At 42.1% G+C, this 22,557-nt stretch overlaps 1 protein-coding gene across 1 annotated transcript in view; it reads right to left on the bottom strand.

Annotated features, from left to right (window-relative positions):
• LOC118365348 (BAI1-associated protein 3) overlaps window positions 1-22,279 on the bottom strand; it is a 37,216-nt gene extending 14,937 nt beyond the window's left edge. Inside the window, exons 1-6 of the mRNA XM_052490935.1 lie at window positions 22,021-22,279; window positions 15,771-15,923; window positions 2,838-2,925; window positions 1,504-1,587; window positions 1,089-1,196; window positions 197-256 (exon numbers count right to left, since the gene is read on the bottom strand). Of these exons, the coding sequence (XP_052346895.1) occupies window positions 197-256; window positions 1,089-1,196; window positions 1,504-1,587; window positions 2,838-2,925; window positions 15,771-15,916 (486 nt within the window). The 5' untranslated portion in view covers window positions 15,917-15,923; window positions 22,021-22,279. The remainder of the gene's footprint in view (window positions 1-196; window positions 257-1,088; window positions 1,197-1,503; window positions 1,588-2,837; window positions 2,926-15,770; window positions 15,924-22,020) is intronic.
• Window positions 22,280-22,557: the final 278 nt, after the last annotated feature.

Raw genomic sequence — 22,557 nt, 5'->3', positions numbered from 1 at the left:
AGTGTATAGCTAAACACAAAAGAAAGGCACATTAAATGGTGCAGACTTGAAGATCCTCACAGTGACAACTCAGCGGTGCTATCTTGTTCATACAGCTTACATGGCGTGTGTCTGCGGATGGGAGATACAGGAAGTGACAGGAGAGGAGACAGGAGATGGAAATTGACAAGATGGGAAGTGGAACAAAGCATCTCACCTTGGATTCTTGGACTCGCTGCAGAATGATGTCATGTTCCTCCTGACCCATATCAAATACCTAGGAGAGGGTCGACAGTGGAAAAGGGTGCTCTTTGCAAGAGAGCCTCATAGGTCTGTGAGCATATTTGCAACACACATCCAACTATACTCCTGCCTGCATTTTGACCTGTACGTTTATAAATCAAAGCTTAACTATTCAACTATTTGAAACAATAATACAATGGTGATACGCATTACATCCCTTGCCAATGATTTGCGTCCTCACAAGCCTGATCCAAGATGGCTGTACAGGTTCAATCTCACTATCTTCAAAAGGCCAAAGAGAACCAGGGGTCACTTCAAAGCATGGGGACATGTCCCCTGGTCCACCACCTCAAGCAGAGAGCGACAGAGGAAGCAAGGATGCAGCTTTGGAGTGACAGAGTCTGAATGGATGTAATATTACAGCTGAACATCAATACTCAGTGGGCCTGGGCTTTGATGTTTAATCAGCTCTAAGCCAAAGCACATCTGCTCAGTCTCCTACAGATGTCTCAAAGCAAACATGGCTCTCTACCGCCGGACTGAACCTCTAGGATCAGTTGGTGAGGACAGAGATTAGAGGAGGGGTTTACAACAGGAGTCACATGACGAGACAATCTGATTTCTGCTGTTGTTTTCTGGAACAGTAATTATTTCAGCTTACTTGGCTCTTGCTGGTCTTGTCTATTTTATTAGTCAGTATTTGAAGTGTAAATTACAGCACACTAGGGTGCGTTCATAAGTGTGTGTGTGTGTGTGTTTTTGTGTATGAGAGCAAGTGTTTGTTGGTCTCTGCCGTGTGTGTGTGAGAGTTTGGCCAGGTGGGCTGTTCACTAAACGGATTTCGCTGATCAAAAGAGTGTGTGAACCTTCAGCAGATAACTGAAGATGTCGCCTTCATTGGTGATGTACTCTGGCGAGGGCACGCCCACCCTGTTGACTACCGTGTAAACGGCCTCTTCATACAGGAGGTCCAGCTGGAAGAAAACAACCTCAGTGAATGCCTTAACTACCGTTTTTCTTTCTTAAAGCAGGGTCACTGCTAAATGAGAGCTGGGAAACAATTCTCTGTCAATAGAATGATGTGTCCTTGCTGTACCTAACAATGTGTGAGTTTTACGCAACAGTGTAGCTAGCTACAGCCATGTGAGGATGGAGGCAAACTGGGTTCAGGACACTAGATTCTAGTTGGGGAGCTAGATATGAGATAGGCCAATAACAAGTCAAATACCCCTCCATCGCTAGAGCTGAATGTTCTACCCCTAGGGAGCCCAGGCTACTCACCTCTCTCCTGCTGGACCTCTCTGGAACGAAGGCCTGGTCTACGTGCTCTGCTGGTGGTGCGGCTGTGTTACCTTCCCCTTCGCACTGCGGAGACACAGAGAGAGATAACTTGAAACCTTAAGCAGGCTCCATCACCATTACTGCTTTAATAAGGCTTGGAAAGGGTTGTGAGGTTAAGTCACAATGAGCTGGTATCGCCAACCAAACACTTTTGTTTTCTATTGCGGCACACAATCAGACAGAGGCAATGACTGCATCATTGATTTTCTTTTTGTTCCCTTTTCACCACTTTAAAACCTGAAGAGGCTGGAAAACAAGTGTTCTCAGATAAACATCTTAATAGCGCCCCATTCAGTCCCAGTCTATTTCCTCTTGTGTGGGAAGTGAGGGGGTAGAGAGCCATGGAGAGCAGCTTCTTCTGACAGCTGAGCCTCCAGCCTTTTGAGTGGCCTTCTCAACCTTGTCCATCTGTCCCCTCAGTCCACTGTGTAACACAGAGTTATGAACGTACCCTAAGCTAGCTCCACAAATAACTTGAAATGTACCAGACCTAGTTCAACCCATTGGAACATTGTTAAGGAGGGCAGTCACGTGCGTTGCGAAGCAGAGGGTCGCTGGTTCGAGCCCAGTGTGGGGCAGTTGGACAGTGGAGGAAGCTAAGCTGTTGGCAGCACATTGACCCCTGTTTCATAAGCATAGCAGAGGGGACCGACGAGAGCAAAGTATGTGTATACTACCCAAGACCTTTCCTCTATAGTCTCCTTAAAAAATGTTATTTTCATTTCAAAGATCTTCCTACTTAAAGCTCACATGCAGTCTTTTTTATTTTATTTTTTAAATCATCACTGTATGTCTAAAAAAATCCCTGCGTGTGGTTAGTTCATGAAAATGTACTTTTTATCATTGCTCAGTCTGATTGTGTTGGTGTGTTGTTACAAATGTAAATATGTTTATATGCACAGCCCTGATTGGCAGATAGGATTGTCTAGACTCTAGAGCCTACCCCTTCAAAGTAAGAGGATACATGTACAAATAAAAGATTACTGGTCATTGGTCAGAATAATCAGATCAGATTGTGATGTCATGCTGTGGGTCAAAAACTCCATCCCATCTGAACAGGCTAAAATTCCAGTCGTTTTTTTGTTAGTTAGTTAGTTTTTTGTTTTTGTTAGTTAGTTTTTTAAAGCTCCAACACTAAAAAGGGCATTATCATACTTTTCACAATTTCAGACTGTTATTTCAACCTCATAGAATGGAAATATTTTTTTTACAAGGAAATCTTGTTTTAGAATGCACTACCCCTTTAAATAAACATAAGGAGGTTTAGGGTTTACCTCAGCCTGGGCATCACGCAGCAGATTCTCTTGTTTCTGAAGGATGCCATTCATACGCACAAAGAACTCTCCATTCCCCTCAGACAGCCTGTAAAACATACAGAGAGAGATAACACGGTCAATTCAATTCTCATTTGACACATTCTGTGAATTTTCTGTTAAGATTATAGAAACAAAGCTGTCCTAAAGGGTCTATATAGAGAAACGCTTTCTTAACTCCTCAGTAAACACTGTTACTCACAGATGCTTCTATCATCCTTAGTAAATGTGGATTAGCTTTATTATGCTTGGTTTCCATTTAGCAAAAGACTAAAGGAGACCTAATGCTGAGCTGTCAATCACAACCAGCAACACATATAATAGACTATCATGAACAAACTGTTACATTATATATGATTCAGTAGCCCATGTCTTTCACTAGACTAGACAGACATTCCTTCCTGCAGCAACAAAGCTGAGGGGAATTGTCTGTTATTATGCAACGGGTGGGTCTAATCCTCAATGCTGATTGGTTAAAAGCGCATTCCAGACGGTGTCTATTCCAAAAATTACCACTGGCTAAATCTATGACGTTAAAATGCCTATTTATTCTGTTCCATCTGACGGCACAATCCACTGTCTCATCATCCCAGGCAAGGAAGTTATACACTTAATCTCCACTATAAAAAGCATCTAGACATTATCTCACATTTCTTTTAGACTAACATTTAGATTTGTTTAAACTTTACCAAGATTTGTTTAAACTGTACTGTCTGTCTCTCCAACATTTGCAACATTGTTTCAATGTTCAAATTCGATCTCCAACTGTCCCGTAGTAATGAACGTGTAGGGGTTGGGAGTCGGGACGAGAGAGAGAGGCAGGCAGCGTTTCTCAGCCAGTCTAAATCATGAATCAGCTGGCATCCTTTTTTATGGATATATACAAAGAAATGTAAATTGAAAAAAGGTCAAACGAAATTAAGTGCAGCTAGTTTGCAGTCTTTCCAGCTTCAGTTTCAAGTTACTGCGTTATCTGTGTTGTTGGCTAGCTCCTCTAAACAACAGTGTCCTAATGAGAGAGCACATTTTCTATGCCAGCGAAATCGTGCCTCATTAGCTCATTGTTAAATGTCACTAGAAAACAGTATCAACAAATTGCTATTGTTATTCTGTCTGTACTGTTTGACGTGACTGTAAGTTAGTTGTCGTTGGCCAGCTAGCAAGCAAGGGATAAGAACTTTTCCAGCCAGTATGACAATGGAACATTTAGAACGAACGACTGGTCCATAGATACAGAACAAAAAGACTGAACGACTGGGTCGCATCCCTGGCAACCAAGCCAATAGCACGAACGACCAGCCGGCTTGGGTAGCAACCCTAGATTTGTTTCGGGACGATATCCTGTGGAAGGATGAAATAGTATGAATAAATTCATCAAAATAAAGTTTTGAATTAAAATATGTAATTATTATTTGATTTGTACAAAAGTGATAATGCCCTCAAAGCCGGTGGTTGGAGGATATATTGGCACAGTTTGCCAGCCTCCGACTTAGTCTCGGGCCTAACAACACCCGTGCCAATATATCCTCCAAATAACTTAAATAACGTGTGTGTCTGGGAATTATTGGTAGCCTAAGGCCAGTATAAACAGACAGTGGATAGAAGGTGAGAAAGCAGCCCATCTCAGTGGTGAATCATTCAATAAGAATCATCTCACTGCACTACACTTAAGGTCCTTGGGAGTTGCTGTGCTCCCTTGAGTAATAGCAAAAATATGAAGCTCAACAAAGATTCAAAGTCACTCTACCATGTCTGCCATAGAACGTTATTCTAATCCAGGGAAGATACAAAATACATTCAATTTTTCCTCTCTCTGAGCTGGTGAACTCTTGGACTCCTGCCACTTGCTAATTTCATAGCCCCAGTCGCCATGGTGATGGAGGCACATTCGTGGCGGAGGGATTCACTGGCACAGCTGAACACCTTGGGAATACCCCCCTTCCCTCTTTTCTTCCCTTCCCAGACTAGAGGAGTGTTCTGGAATGAGTTGTGTGGCTGAGCACCAGGAGCAACAATACAGGCCTGATACCCCCCCACCTGTCTCCTAGCCCAGACCCCCTGTCTCATTATGCAGAGAGAGGACAGAGGAGCTGTCCACATGGCCCCCTCTCAGTCACGCACCTTTATTAGGGCTGCCTGTCACATCACAGCGGGTGCGTGGCAGTCTGGTGGCGGCAGTCTGGTGGCAGCCGACACAGCTCCCACTGATCTCCCCATGCATTGGATTCCACGCCCCTGTCTGAGACAATGTCTCCAGGGAGCAGGAGGCAGTGGGTGGGAACATCCCTGATTATTTGTGGCCAGGGTACGTTTAGTGCGGGACGAGAAATGACAGAGGAATGAGGATGTCTGTCTGTCTTTACAATGGAAGCTTGACAGGATGCCCAAAGAGCTAAAATACCTCATTTCTGTAGAAATCTAATTAATGAGCATGAAAAACATTCCGTCAATACAGTGACAGAATTCAAGGTACAGATATTTTATTTACGTTGGAAAATGGTAGTCTTGTAATGTGTCAGCCCCATTAAACAGGTACTTTCATATCTGACATCTAGCCTGACATTTTTGTGAAGCAGCATGAAGGCATGCCAAGCTTATCTGCTTTGTTAACAGGTTGGTTACATCATGAGTCATATGGTGATTAAATAGGTTATTTGAGTCTATCAACATTTAACACTATGTATCCAAAACAAGACTTTGGCTCAGTGTTCAGTGTACCAGCGGCACCTTTCGCTTTTAACCTTTGTAAGTGTATTTTCTGATGTCTGGATTCTCTTTGAAGATTTGTATGATTAAGAAAAACCCACAATCACAAATTATAGGGGTCTGTGTGAGTCAGTCACTCTTTCTCTCTCCCTCTCAGTCTCCCTCCTACCTTTTTCTATCTCTCTCTCACACACACACACACACACGCACACACACACGCACACACGCAATTTTATGTTGCTAGGAAACAGCTTCTTCCAATACAGTTTATTATTAATATTCCATTTCATTTGGAATATTTATTCAAAATCTTTGCTCATGTTTTGCTGTCGAAAAGGTGAATTATGAGCTGAAATAGGCAACTAGACATGCAGACTCAGACGAACATATACAGATGAATACAGAGTAATACAATGTGTTTGGGTATATGCTGAAACATGACATACATTTTTTTTTTTTACAAAATAAAAGTTTTCTCTTACATGTATCTTCCATAGCCTGTGTCCCCATATGAATAGACATCCTGAGGGTTATGATGATGCAACTTCAAAGCTTCAGAAAGTATTCCCCAAAACACCACACAGAGAATGTTTGCTAGGTGTGAGTGTTCCGGTCTTTTCTGCATGCTTTAATATTAATGATAATGAATGAAGAAATTCAATGTTCTTGACACTTAAAGTCCCTCTAATGGTGTAACAAATCAATGAGCTTGGAATCATTTGATAATGCCTGAATAATGATGGCCCGTGTTTAAGGTGAAGACAGGACTTTGAAAAGAGCAAGTCCTAGTCATCGGAAAATATAATCACCCTCAGGAAATGTCTGTCTATTGGTTAATAATCTCCTCTTCAGGGTACATTTCCTCACTGGGGATCTACAGTACTTCCTACATGTGATGTCTCTTTATGCACGACTAACATATAATGACTTCCTTCCATCCATGGATGAGAAGCTACATTGTGATTATTTAGTTCTGACTGAAGAAACAACTGCTTATAATCTTTTCCCCCATGTGTGTTTGTCTCTGACCTGATGCCCATCTGGGTAATTTACACCCTGGGTCGTCTATACTGGGTTGGACACTGATGCTTTAGCCATGCCTCATTTGCATCCTTGGTATTAATGAGCGCCAGTGTGGATCATAGGTGTCGGCTCTCTCTCTCTCCCTCTCTATGGCTAATGAAGGACACAAACAGCCTTTCATGCAACCTACTGATGAGCGTCCAGCGGCTCAGTCAGACTTCACTTAGAGTTCTCTCTAGCAGTCTTCAGTGGGAGACGATGACCATGGTTGCTGCCTGCCTGGCAGAGGAAGACAAGTCTCTCTCTATCTCCTTCCTCCATCTCCCTCTACCACTCCCTCCTCCTTCTTCTCTCCAAGTGGTGATAGGGTGAGTGATCATTTAGAGCCATCATGGGGACACAGGGGCCAGTTCTAATTATAATCTCTCTTGTTGCAGTCCAGGTAGGTACAAAATGATGGCGGGATGGAGAATGTCACATTTTCTTTTTTTTTTCTTCTTTAAAAATTCGCTACAACCCCTGTACGGGCTCGAGAGAGACGAAGGTTGAAAGTCATGCGTCCTCCGATACACAACCCAACCAAGCCGCACTGCTTCTTCACACAGCGCGCATCCAACCCGGAAGCCAGCCGCACCAATGTGTCGGAGGAAACACTGTGCACCTGGCAACCTTAATTAGCATGCACTGCGCCCGGCCCGCCACAGGAGTCGCTGGTGCGCGATGAGACAAGGATATCCCTACCGACCAAACCCTCCCTAACCAGGACGACGCTAGGTCAATTGTGCGTCGCCCCACGGACCTCCCGGTCGCGGCCGGTTACAACAGAGCCTGGGCGCGAACCGAATGTCACATTTTCAATGCAAATCAACGGGTCAGATTGATGTTATACTGATCCAATTCATCTCCCATAACTGGGTTGATAAAGGGGAGACCGGGGTTGATTGTCACACTTATTTTTTACTTGTGTGTATTTCTCAACACCAGTACCTCTCTAGGCTAGATGGGACGCTACCGTCCCACCTGACCAACATCCAGTGAAAGTGCAGGGCGCCAAATTCAAACTACAGAATTGTAAATATTTAACATTCTTGAAAATACACATGCAATATGTCAAAATAAAGCTTACTGTCTTGTTAATCCAGCCACGGTGTCAGATTTCAAAAAGGCTTTATGGCGAAAGCAAACCATGTGATTATCTGAGGACAGCACCCCATCAAACAAACACAGACAATCATATTTCATCCCGCCAGGCGTGACACAAAACTCAGAAATAACGATATAATTCATGCCGTACTGTTGAAGAGCTTATTCTGTTCGCACTCCAAAATGCCCCACAAACATCATAGATGGTCCTTTTGTTCGATTAATTCCATCGTTATATCTCCAAAATGTCAATTTATTTGGCCCGTTTGATCCAGAAAAACACCGGTTCCAACTCGCGCAACATGACTACAAAATATCTAATACATTTCCTGTAATCTTTGTCCAAACATTTCAAACAACTTTCCCAATACAACTTTAGGTATTTATTTACGTAAATAATCAATCAAATTTGAGACGGGATAAACTGCGTTCAATAGCGGATAAAAACAGTGTGTAGTGAGCTTTCAGGATGTGCGCCCCAACCACAACAGTACACTAGACTCAATCCTTGTTCTGAACAGCCCTACTTCTTCATTTCTCAAATGAAAAACATCAACCAATTTCTAAAGACTGTTGACATCCAGTGGAAGCGATAGGAACTGCAAGCAAGTGCCTTAGAAATTTAGATCCACATAGAAACCCCATTGAAAAGAGAGTGACCTCAAATGTTGTTTTTTTCCTGAATAGTTTGTCCTCTGGATTTCGCCTGCCAAATAAGTTATGTTATACTCACAGACATAATTCAAACCGTTTTAGAAACATCATAGTGTTTTCTATCCAAATCTACTAATAATATGCATATCCTAGCTTCTGGCCCTGAGTAGCATGGGGATACAGAGTATTAGAATAAGTATTACAAATAACAAAGCCTTTCTTTCTTTATTCCTAACAAAATAAAGCTTTTTATACCGTGAGAATACCATATGACATTTTAAGTAAATGTGTGTGTGTGTATGCGTGTGTTTGCACATGCATGTGTGCGTGTGTGGGTGTGTGACATAAATTATATTTGTGAAAGAGAGGCAATGAAGGAAGCTAAAAGCACAACAACCAAAAAAGCACAAAAGAGCTTGGGATGTATTATAAAGGAGTTGATAATGTCAACCAACCCCCTAACCCTCCAATGTAAATCAGACGTAGCAGCTTGATTCTAAAATTGATTGCATTGTTTTTTTCCCTGCATCAATCTATACATAATATCCCATAATGACAAAGGAAACCAGGTTTTTAGAAATTGTTGCTAATTTTTCCTGACGAGCAGCCCAGACCCTGCCGCTGAAAAACATCCCCACAGCATGTTGCTGCCACAACCATGCTTCACCGTAGGGATTGTGCCAGGTTTCTTCCAGACATGATGGTTGGCATTCAGGCCAAAGAGTTCAATCTTTGTTTCATCAGACCGGAGAATCTTGTTTCTCATGGTCTGAAAGTCCTTTAGGTGCCTTTTGGCAAACTCCAAGCGGGCTGTCATGTGCCTTTAACTGAGGAGTGGCTTCAGTCTGACCAATCTACTATAAAGGCTTGATTGGTGGAGTGCTGCAGAGGTAGTTGTCCTTCTGGAAGGTTCCCCCATCACCACAGAGGAAATCTAGAGCTCTGTCAGAGTGACCATCAGGCTCTTGGTCATCTCCCTGACCAAGGCCTTTCCCCCCGTTTGTCCGGGCTCTAGGAAGAGTCTTGATGGTTCCAAACTTCTTCCATTTAAGAATGATGGAAGACCTTCAATTCTGCAACAATTTTTCGGTACCTTTCTCCAGATCTGTGCCTCGACACAATCCTGTCTCGGACCTCTACAGACAATTCCTTCGACCTCATCACTTGTTTTTTGCTCTGACATGCACTGTCAACTGTGGGACCTTATATAGACAGGTGTGTGCCTTTCCAAATCACGTCCATCCACAGGGGGACTCCAATCAAGTTGTAGAAACATCTTAAGGATGATCAATGGAAACAGGACTCACCTAAGCTCAATTTCAAGTCTCATAGCAAAGGGTCTGAATACTTATGTAAATAAGTTCAGTTAAAAAATGTCATAAATTAGCTAAAATGTCTAAAAAACAGTTTAGCTTTGTCATTATGGGGTATTGATGAGGAACACATTGAATTTGATCAATTTTAGAATAAGGCTGTAACGTAACAAAATGTGAAAAAAGTAAATGGGTCTGAATACTTTCCGAATGCATTGTAGGTAGATAAAGTGGAAGTCGGAAGTTTACATACACCTTAACCAAATACATTTAAACTCAGTTTTTCACAATTCCTGACATTTAATCCTAGTAAAAATTCCCTGTTTTACATCAGTTAGGATCACCACATTATTTTAAGAATGTGAAATGTCAGAATAATAGTAGAGAGAAAATTATTTATTTCAGCTTTTATATCTTTCATCACATTCCCAGTGGGTCAAAAGTTTACATACACTCAATTAGTATTTGTTAGCATTGCATTTAAATTGTTTAACTTGGGTCAAACGTTTCGGGTAACGTTCCACAAGCTTCACACAATAAGTCGGGTGAATTTTGGCCCATTCCTTCTGCCCACATCTTTTCTATAGGATTGAGGTCAGGGCTTTGTGATGGCCACTCCAATACCTTGACCTTGTTGTCCTTAAGCCATTTTGCCACAATTTTGGAAGTATGCTTGGGGTCATTGTCCATTTGGAAGAACCATTTGCGACCATGCTTTAACTTCCTGACTAATGTCTGGAGATGTTGCTTCAATATATCCACATCATTTTCCATCCTCATAATGCCATCTATTTTGTGAAGTACACCAGAACCTCCTGCAGCAAAGAACCCCCACAACATGATGCTGCCACCCCCGTGATTCACAGTTGGGATGGTGTTCTTCGGCTTTCAAGCATCGCCCTTTTTCCTCCAAACATAACGACGGTCATTATAGCCAAACAGTCCTATTTTTGTTTCATCAGATCAGAGGCTATTTCTCCAAAAAGTAAGATCTTTGTCCCCATGTGCAGTTGCAAACCTTAGTCTGGCTTTTTTATGGTGGTTTTGGAGCAGTGGCTTCTTCATTGCTGAGTGGCCTTTCAGGTTATGTCGATATAGGACTCGTTTTACTGTGGATATAGATACTTTTGTACCTGTTTCCTCTAGCATCTTCACAAGGTCCTTTGCTGTTGTTCTGGGATTGATTTGCGCTTTTCACACCAAAGTACGTTCATCTCTAGGAAACAGAACGTGTCTCCTTCCTGAGCGGTATGACGGCTGCGTGGTCCCATGGTGTTTGTACTTGCGTACTATTGTTTGTACAGATGAACATGGTACCTTTTGGAGTTTGGAAATTGCTCCCAATGATGAAGCAGACTTGTGGAGGTCTACATTTGTTTTCTGAGGTCTTGGCTGATTTCTATTGATTTTCCCATGATGTCAAGCAAAGAGGCACTGAGTTTGAAGGTAGGCCTTGAACATCCATTCACAGGCACACCTCCAATTGACTTAAATGATGTCAATTAGCCTATCAGAAGCTTCTAAAGCCATGACATAATTTTCAGGAATTTTCCAAGCTGTTTAAAGGCACAGTCAACTTAGTATATGTAAACTTCTGACCCACTGGTACTGTGATAGAGTGAATTATAAATTAAATAATCTGTCTGTAAACAGTTGTTGGAAAAATGACTTGTGTCATGCACAAACTAGATGTCCTAACTGACTTGCCAAAACTATAGTTTGTTAACAAGAAATTTGTGGAGTGGTTGAAAAACGAGTTTCAATGACTCCAACCTAGGTGTATGTAAACATCCGACTTACATCCGACGTAGGTAGGTAGATAGGTAGATAGACAGTGCATTTACTATCTATATATCTTCAAAGATGACACAAAAACAGACATAGTAGGCCTAGGCTACTAGGCATATAACACATAACAAAACAAAAGACAGGACAACATTGTCATAGCCTAGAGCATTGCATACAGACATTGTGTTTTCTATTGGTCGATCATTAGCCAGCTTTTGACATTCTTTTTAAATGACGTTATGGTCGACATGGCTTTGAGTTGCTGTGGTAGTTTGTTCCACTCAACAGTGCCAGTATATAAAAAGGTGTTCTTTCCAGATAGACTCTTACATGTAAAAACCAAGTTAAGATGCTAGATACCACATGGCTTGAGCTAGAAACATTTACAATGGAAGCACCAATATACAGTGGGGCAGGTTACAAAAGTATACAATTGTGCAAGTTCTCCCACTTAAAAATATGAGAGGCCTGTAATTTTCATCATAGGTTCAATCATTTCAACTATGACAGACAAAATGAGAAAAAAAATCCAGAAAATCACATTGTAGAATTTTTTATGAATTTATTTGCAAATTAAGTTTATCTCAATACTTTGTTATATACCCTTTTTTGGCAATGACAGAGGTCAAATGTTTTCTATAAGTTTTCACAAGGTTTTCACGCACTGCTGCTGGTATATTGGCCCATTCCTCCATGCAGATCTCCTCTAGAGCAGTGATGTTTTGGGGCTGTTGCTGGGCAACACGACTCTCAACTCCCAAGATTTTCTATGTGGTTGAGATCTGGAGACTGGCTAGGCCACTCCAGGACCTTAAAATGCTTCTTACTCCTTCGTTACTCCTTCGTTGCCTGGGCGGTGTGTTTGGGATCATTGTCATGCTGAAAGACCCAGCCACGTTTCATCTTCAATGACCTTGCTGATGGAAGGAGGTTTTCACTCAAAATCTCACAATACATGGCCCCATTCATTCTTTCCTTTACACGGATCAGTCGTCCTGGTCCCTTTGCAGAAAAACAGCCCCAAAGCATGATGTTTCCACCCCCATGCTTCACAGTAGGTATGGTGTTCTTTGGATGCAACTCAGCATTCTTTGTCCTCCAAACACGACGAGTTGAGTTTTTACCAAAAAGTACTATTTTGGTTTCATCTGACCCTATGACATTCTCCCAATCTTCTTCTGGATCATCCAAATGCTCTCTAGCAAACTTCAGATGGGCCTGGACATGTACTGGCTTAAGCAGGGGGACACGCCTGGCACTGCAGGATTTGAGTACCTGGCAGCGTAGTGTGTTACTAATGGTAGGCTTTGTTACTTTGGTCCCAGCTCTCTGCAGGTCATTCACAAGGTCCACCGTGTGGTTCTGGGATTTTTGCTCACCGTTCTTGTGATCATTTTGACCCCACGGGGTGAGATCTTGCATGGAGCCTCAGATCGAGGGAGATTATCTGTGGTCTTGTATGTCTTCCATTTCCTAATAATTGCTCCCACGGTTGATTTCTTCAAACCAAGCTGCTTACCTATTGCAGATTCAGTCTTCCCAGCCTGGTGCAGGTCTACAATTTTGTTTCTGGTGTCCTTTGACAGCTCTTTGGTCTTGGCCATAGTGGAGTTTGGAGTGTGACTGTTTGAGGTTGTGGACAGGTGTCTTTTATACTGATAACAAGTTCAAACAGGTGCCATTAATACAGGTAACGAGTGGAGGACAGAGGAGCCTCTTAAAGAAGAAGTTACAGGTCTGTGAGAGCCAGAAATCTTGCTTGTTTGTAGGTGACCAAATACTTATTTTCCACCATAATTTGCAAATAAATAAATAAAAAATCCTACAATGTGATTTTCTGGATTTTTTTCCCTCATTTTGTCTGTCATAGTTGAAGTGTACCTGTGATGAAAATTACAGGCCTCACATCTTTTTAAGTGGGAGAACTTGCACAATTGGTGACTGACTAAATACTTTTTTGCCCCACTGTACATACATTTTGATTTTACTTATGAAAAACACATGAATTCCTCTCACTTCAATGTTTCGTTATGCTGACACAAATTGACCAGGTGGATGAGTTATTTTATAAAATTCACACATCACACCCTTAAAAATATTAGATTGTGAGTAATTAACACTGTGACAACCAACTCATGTTACAATCAACTCCTGAGACAACTAACCCGTGACACAACCAACGCCTGAAACAACCAACCTCTGAGACAACCCCCCGAGACAACCCACCCCTGAGACAACCCACCCCTGAGACAAACCACCCCTGAGATAAACCCACCCCTGAGATAAACCCACCCCTGAGACAACCCAACCCCTGAGACAACCCGCACACACCTGAGACAGCCCACCCCTGAGACAACCCATCCCTGAGACAAACCAACCCCTGAGACAAACCAACCCCTGAGACAAACCAACCCCTGAGACAAACCAACCCCTGAGACAAACCCACCCCTGAGACAAACCCATCCCTGAGACAACCCGCACGCACCTGAGACAACCCACCCCTGAGACAATCCACCCCCGAGACAACCCACCACTGAAACAATCCACCCCTGAGACAACCCACCCTTGAGACAAACCCACTCCTGAGACAAACCCACCCCTGAGACAACCCACCCCTGAGACAACCCACCCTTGAGACAAACCCACTCCTGAGACAAACCCACCCCTGAGACAACCCACTCCTGGGACAACCAACCCCAATCTCCCTTGTGTATCAATAGTGTTGTGTCGCTGTAGCTCCTCAAGTCTTTTAAAGGGCCAGTGTTTGATAATTCAACAGATCAAAGTAATAATTACAAAAAATTCTGCAAAGAGCATCACAGGTGTTTTTCTCCCTCACAAATAAACTATGCGCCATCATTAACCATCTAGTTGTTCATATTTTAGGAGCAGGCTGTAACAAACAGACGTTGTTGGGTTGCTATAGAAACCTCAAGGTTCACATGCCCATTACTTTTGACTTTGACATTCAGCTGAAGAGGTATCAAAACAGAAGCCTCGCTCCAAAGGATGACTGGAAAAACAATTGATTTATTCACCTGCACCTGTCAATTCTGCTGTGGCCTATTCATCTGCCAATATCCTTAGGATGACAGCTCATCACAACCATCCCAGTTTGGGGTTAATCAATCAAATAAATGTGTTAATAAATAACATAAGAAAATTCTGTTGACATGTACTGGATGAATTTGGGTCGTTCTTTTTCGATAAAAGTTATGAAAAGTTCTAGTTACATATTAAAGATAAATGATAGACCATTGAAGTATTTCTAAGTGTTGTTCCCCCCAAAAGCAATGTTCCCCGTTCACTGAGTGTCTGACTGTGCATTTAGCTGTTGGTATTTTGGGATGTTTGATGTCTCCTTGGGGAAGACCAGACTGATCGAGGCATTTTAGAAACAGGTCCCATCTCTGGAGTAGAGGAGAGGGACACATTAAACATATTGGGTTTGTCCAGAATATTTATAGTCCCCAGCACCAGACTAGGCCTTCTTCTCAGAGACAGAGGAACCTTTCCTTCATCCAGTCTGAATGTTCCTGTGTTTGTAGCTGTATCTGTCAGACTGACTTTCTCCCTGGCTAACCATCAATGTCACTCTCTCCACTCAAGCCATACCAGAGACTGACTGCCTTTTCAAACTGCCTATAAGGCTGACTGGAAACAGCTTTTGCTTTCCATTTTTTATCATTTGTTTCTTTGGAAGCGCTTTGAGATTCCATTTTGTAAGAAAAAGTGCTATATTATTATTATTACCTGGTGGTGGTGAGTGAGTGAGTGAGTGAGTGAGTGAGTGAGTGAGTGAGTGAGTGAGTGAGTGAGTGAGTGAGTGAGTGAGCGAGCGAGCGAGCGAGCGAGTGAGTGAGTGAGTGAGTGAGTGAGTGAGTGAGTGAGTGAGTGAGTGAGTGAGTGAGTGAGTGAGTGAGTGAGTGAGTGAATATCCATGTTTACATGCATGTGTGCGATTATAACTGCTGTTACTTCTGTGTGCCACTGAGCCTCACCCATGAGGTAGCTGGTCAGGGCAGTGTGTGAGCCTCACCCGTGAGGTAGCTAGTCAGGGTAGTGTGTGAGACTCACCTGTGAGGTAGCTGGTCAGGGCAGTGTGTTAGACTCACCCGTGAGGTAGTTGGTCAGGGCAGTGTGTGAGACTCATCAGTGAGGTAGTTGGTCAGGGCAGTGTGCGAGACTCACCTGTGAGGTAGTTGGTCAGGGCAGTGTGAGAGACTCACCCGTGAGGTAGTTGGTCAGGGCAGTGTGTGAGACTCACCCGTGAGGTAGTTGGTCAGGGCAGTGTGTGACGGGGATGCTGCTGGCTGCTGAGGCTGATGGCTCCCTCCTCCCCCTCAGAGACTGGCTCCTCTGAACCTGCCTCAGAACACTGCTCTTCAGGTCCAGCAACGTCGTCATGCTCATTCACTACCTGGGGTCACAAGGAGAATAATTCACATGAACATGAGCCTAAAACATGTGTCAGGTTGTACCACAATGTTCAGTAAATGTGTGAAAATCCTTGTAATCGTTTATCCCAGTTTTTATTTGAACTATAGTTGGATATACAGTATCTAACACAGATGTGATATATGCACTTGAGGAGCTTCCCTTTGGCTACATAAACACAGGGTTAATCACAGTAATCACACCCTCTTAACTCAATTATACTCAACCCATGGCAGAAGGTACGTGCTATTTCTGTCCAAGGCTGACTGATATCGTATGCTGGTTGATTTCATCATAGACTTGCTGGTTGGCCACTGTTGTGACAAACCTACCTGCAATAACTCTCATTAAAGCAATGCTCTCTCAAATCGTCCTCCACCGACCCCCATCTACTGTAGCAGAGAGAAGTGCTGCTAAGATAGAAGTATCATCATCACAGACGTCTAATTCATCGCTGACTTTGTTCTTAAGGGTTCTAGTTAAACTGTGATACGATGTGAGACTTCTAAAGAACAAGTCCAATGTTAGGTTCCACCTCAGTGAGTATGAGTCACTCTCCAGCCTCTGACCAGCTTGTATGGTGGCTGACACCAGTAGACGCAGCAACAGTACAATGCAGAGGTAGAGAAAAAACTAAAAGGCACTAAAAGACAAGAAATTACATGGATACAAGAGAGAGGGTTTGATTGATGGCAAAGTTTTTTCAGGGGACAGATATACATTCTTTTCATCAGCTGACAGCAAATGTTTTTCTTTTGTCACATCTCTGAGGGAAGAGGAAGAGAGACAGACTGGCAGCTCTGTGTTCTGCTTTCTCTCAAACAGTGAAAGGGACACATTAAATAACACAGCTAGCTAGACAATATATTTGTAATAGGGATTAATTCAATGTAACTGTTCGAGACAGATAGTGCGCTTGCCTCGCACTTTTAGTTAGAATGTGAACAGTATCATCGATGTAGGTATTCATATGTCTATAACGCCTCCATTGAGGAAGGTTCTGGATTGTAGTGCCCCTTGGATATGGGTCAAAAGAGTTACTGCCTATGAATGAAGTGGGTTTGAATCTCATGCCACTATTTCCTATACAGTGACACCATAGTTAAACCCACATGATAAGAAGTACTGTTTTCATTTCACACTTTCATTTCTCAGGAGAGGCTTTTGTGAGAGAGATTTGTTCATATATTGGTAATCTGTGTGCACCGTTTCATGTTTCCCCAAGGTCATTAGACACCTGATGCTGTTTTAACAAAGCAAACTACAAACACCAGATACCTGCTTGTGTCTCAGATCCAATACCTGTCTGTTAGGTATACACTTGCAGCTCTGACTAGTGACAGTTAGCGAAGCATCACAATTAGAGAGAAGCCTTCTCCCAGGTGAGCAGCTCATTTCAATTAGACGTGGCTGGCCTCCCAACTGGATGTCACTCTGTCTCAGTCGTCAAGTCCCAGTGACAAAAACGAGTCAACGTGCTAAGGAAACACTCACAGCCAAGTGAATGTCACTCACTCTCACTCTCACACTCATACTCTCACACATCACAGGTGCCTGGACCTTAACAGAGACTGACGTCGATGCTCAACACTGTATTTCTCCTGTGAGAAGCCAGCGAGCCCCAGCAGCAAAAGGCTCCTTGCTGTTAGGGGATGGAGGGGTCTCTATGGTAACGGTGGAGGGAGAGAAAAGGGTTGGTAAATCCAGGTAGACAGAATTCTACCGAGGCAGGCTGCATTAATAATAACTTGATGTTATTATATCAGTCTTCCCCTGACCAGGCTAACTTATCACACCATAGCACCAATGAGGTAAAAGTTGGTCCTGATCACACCTGGATTCTCATCTCCTCAGCTTCGTATTCAATGAGGCTAAAGGACTGCAAATACCCCATCATCAGACTCCCAGGGAGCCAGTATGACACAGTTATTTCCAATGCCAATTGTGATGAAGATAAAAATGGATTTATGACTCATATCTATAAAAAAAATCTCCCATTCTGTCGCTGGGGACTCATCCTGCCGCTGATGTCATTATCATTGTTATAGATTGGTTCACCTAGTGGTTAAATGACATCAGCCAGACTGCTGCTGTAAAGTGTATCCATCAGTGGGACCCTGGAGTCTCACAGCAAGCTTTCTTTGTCTCATTTCTTCAGGATTGAGTGAACAGATTCTGCCATGATATCATATTCAAAATAGAGGGCAGGAATTTTTAGAAAATGTCATTTGAATGCCGTTGTTATCAATGAGTCCATCAATTAGTCATCTATTTAGCCATGTTTGGTGGCGGTCCTGCCAGTCACTCAGAATATAGATTGTTTAAATGATCTTCTTTGGGCCTATGGGAGATCTACTTGATTATGTGCATGGACTGTACTGTATATGGCCTACTGTGTGTGTGTGTGTGTGTGTGTGTGTGTGTGTGTGTGTGTGTGTGTGTGTGTGTGTGTGTGTGTGTGTGTGTGTGTGTGTGTGTGTGTGTGTGTGTGTGTGTGTGTGTGTGTGTGTGTGTGTGTGTTTCTTCTCTATTCCAATTGTATTTTCCACAGTTGTAACTGCTCAATATTATTGTGGTTTTGGGACATACACTGACAATTATAATTAAATGATAAAGATATCCACATGTTGACCTTCAGCTTTGTCATAATGTAATTACATTAAAAGACGCACAAAAAACAACATCATTATGGAACAAACCCAACCAACAACTATCTATTTGATTGATTAATCTTTTGTGCATGGACCAAACAAGTGGTCACTCAGGCCCCCAGACTGAAACCTGTGTGAATGGCTCATCACAGATAATCAGGGGGGGGAAAGGAACTTATTGATTTAACAAGGGCTCACTTATGTCCAACACAAACATAACAACCATACTAGAGTCCTGGGCATTGTGACATGACAGACAGAAGGTGTTGGGCTGGGAGCTCCACATCTTGTTGAACATGGAGAGAAAATTCCTCACATGGAATGGGGAGACATAGCTACAGTATCATTGGGATCTGTGTGCATGTCTAGATAGATAAGGGCTCTGATCCCCTCCAGGCTTTGGCAGAACCACCGGATGAAAATCAGAGGTTCCACGGTAGCAGCTTATTCTCAGCAGCCCCTGTACAGCCAATGAGCCAATCTGTTAGGGTGATCAGCGGGCGCTCAATTCAGAATTGACATAAGACTGACACTTTGCATCTGAGATCGATAGGCAGTGAATATTCGTCAGTGTTGGTGGGAAAGAGTCTGGGAGCTGTTTTACAGCATGGGTAAAGTCTTTCTGTGCTAGTTAGGCTATACAAACCTACTACCTACTACTACCTGGCAATAGAGCAGAAACTACTTAGAGAGCCACATGAAAAAGGGCATACCGCAGGGAGCAACAATTCTCTATTCAATGAGAATTTACTTTTAGGACTATTCTCTGAATACACTGGGTACATGCAATGCATTACATGATATGCAAAACAACACAGACTGGTTATGTTACGTAGATAATGAAGGTCTCCTCTTTATGCTACTCAACTCAACTCTCAATACAAACACAAACACAACACAATAGCAACCATGGGTCCCACTGATGGATACACCACTATGACAGGATATTCATTATTAAATGAAAGGTTGCATGATGGTGAAGGTAAATGCATATGAGCTCGATCCTTTACAAAAACCATGATCCTGAGTGACGTGACAAATGAATGATTCACAGCGTGTTCGTCTCTCTTTAGAAAAAAGGACCGGGGAACCCTTCAACCAACATAATACGGGCCTGGATCCTTAGACTCATAGTCATACGTAGGCCTACTATAAGGGCCAAACTGACATACGGACACATCGAAATGATGTTACCCTCTCACTCAACCTTTTCACAAGTTGCTCTTTGGATGTTTAAGGAGAGAGAGAGGGGGGTGTGGGGAATAGACAGGGTTAGCCAGTGTTTTTTATAGCACCAGTAGTGCTGAGAGTGTGACTCATAGGGCTAGGCTCTAGAATCAAGTAGTCTCTAACCTGCAACAGAAGGCTTTCTCAAAGCTCTGAGGGAAGACACTGTACCACACAGACAGATTTAAACTGTCAACCAATAAGAGAATGGAATTTTTTATAGCCATAGATGTAACCATAGATGTGGGAACAACCATTCAAGTGACTGTTGTGTTTAGAATGATGTCTCCGCGACAGTGATTTATAATCAACCGTGTTTTTCATATCACAAACTGAATTGACCGTTACACAACCAAGCAATCAAACAATCACATGTCACAATACATTAGGCATAACCCAAAAATAACAGCACTATCAAACTGTGTGCTAATGTTACTCTCAATACAGCACTGTAAATGCAGTGTGCAGACATAACATGACTATTCTGTAATTGTTCTCTTTGTATAAGATTGAGAGACCTATATTCGCAAGAGAACTCAAGGGGGACATCTAAGAATTATGTGAAACAAAATGGTAAAAGAAAATCGGATTCAGCATTTTCTGTTTTTTGGGACTTTACGATACGTGTCCAGAGGCACATTTTGCTAAATTATTTTGATTAGTGTAATATGATGCAGGATTAATTACAGGTTATGAGGCTACTCATGTAGGAGAGGCAAAATTCAGTGGAGGAAATAATATTTTCTTCACTGAATGCATCCACTGGGTACATGATGATGAAATGCAATTCATTGTTAAAACTCTAAGTGATTACTTTCTAGGTGCAGTGGAAATATAACACCTGTTTGAGTTATTTGTCTCCTTAAGATACTTAACGAGCCCCTTCTAAGTGAACACTTAGGACCCCGCTTGTTTTTGTTTACCTCTAAAGAGCTTAGTTAAAAAACAAAATCATATTCCTGCAATCTGCATAACAGTCATTCACCTCTCTGGTACATGCAAATCATCTGAGTGCAGCAATTGAATTGCCACAAAGACCAAGCTGATTATGCATCAACCCTCTTCACTGAAATTCACAAATGAGGGCCAATATCGCACAATTATTGGAAAGAGAGCGTCGGTACATTCAGAAGTATTGTTAAAAGTTAAAAGGGAGGTTACCAGGAGTGATTGCTATAATGAACACACCAACCATCCCTACGTCAGGTTAGTCAGTTTCCAAGACAACTGCATGATATATACACAAGAAAGGTTCCCTTGGCAAATAGATCCCTCATGCAGAAAACTATGCTTCATGACAATTTTGCAGGACTGGATGATTGGGGAAAAGTATGGCTCTACAAAGGATGTGTGTAACTATGCAGTTATTATTAATTCACACATCTAGCCTTTAAGTGAAAATAATAATTGATGGACATACTTGAGTATTTAAAAAAAAGGTGTGTGCATCTGTGCCTGTCTGTTTCTTAAATGATTTCTACATACCAAATAAGAGTTTCAGTTCAGCAAGGTTGGGTTGCCTTGACCCATGCAGGGAACAGGTTGTAGCTTTTCAAAACGTATTATTGACATGAACAACTAAGATGGAACAACAGGATGAAATCCTTGAAAAGATCACATGCAGAGTGCATGTTAGAGAACACAAGATCCTCTGAAAGATAGTCAGCTAATTATAGCCTACAATTAAATGACTGAATAATATATTTGTGCATACCATTAGACAACATCTTGTTGAGGAAATGAAATCACCCATTCATACTTTTTTTCTGGTCAATAATCAACCAACATATCAACCAAAAGCATCATGATTAACTAGGATTTCATTTTAAAACCGAAATTAATATTATTGGATTCTGAAGGGATGGATAAACAACTTTTTCTTAGAGTAATAAACTTAAAGGGGGACTAGCACATAAGTGTCAACAAAACGACATTCATACACATAAGCTTTACCATGGCATAAAATATTTATCTGTCAACTTATTCAAATAATTGTTGATTATGCACGCAAGTTGGTTACAATTCAAATGAAAAGGTATGAAAACAATGAAATGCCCCCTCCAAAATGTTCACATATTGAAACAGCACACAATCAATAATGCAAAGTGCTCTTTTCATATTTTAAACAGACATGGAATAGAGATGGTATACGTGCAACTAAATAAAGTTCAAATGCTGTAGATAAAGAAAAATAATGCTCACCTGTAGCTTTCTCATTCACAGTTGCGATGTGCGTATGTTTTTGCTTGCGTCTCTGAGTTCCTGTTTTAGCACAACAAAATCGACGGAAAATACGTGTTTGTCTCTTTAAGATAGGAGATAGTCATCGGCCGCAATAAACGTTAATTAATTTTATTTGTTCACAGACAAACGCTCTCATTTTTCCCGGAGATGTTTTCTTCTTCACTCATGCTATACCGGTGGTCTCCATATATAGTCACAGGAAGTCAAAGCACACTTTCCCCGCCTCGGGCTGTTGCGGAGGGATGTAAGAAATACGCTCTGTGAAGAAGAGGGTAGATCCACCTGTCACATTTAGCTAGCTCTACCTGTGTCTTCTGTCATAATCATTTGCTATAGCTTCAAAATTATACAACAATAAAGGATATTTGTGTACAGCCAACTACACCAACATTAACATAACAGGTTATTGTTTATTTGGTACAGGGAACAGTCGATGGAATATGTACCTGAAGTCAAATATTATCAAGTCAAACTGTAAACGGGCCAAATCTGGCC

The sequence above is a fragment of the Oncorhynchus keta genome, chromosome 32 (assembly GCF_023373465.1).
Source record: "Oncorhynchus keta strain PuntledgeMale-10-30-2019 chromosome 32, Oket_V2, whole genome shotgun sequence".
Lineage (NCBI taxonomy): Eukaryota > Metazoa > Chordata > Actinopteri > Salmoniformes > Salmonidae > Oncorhynchus > Oncorhynchus keta.
The sequence above is the reverse complement of the archived record's forward strand: the minus strand, read 5'-3'. Positions and strand labels throughout refer to the sequence as shown.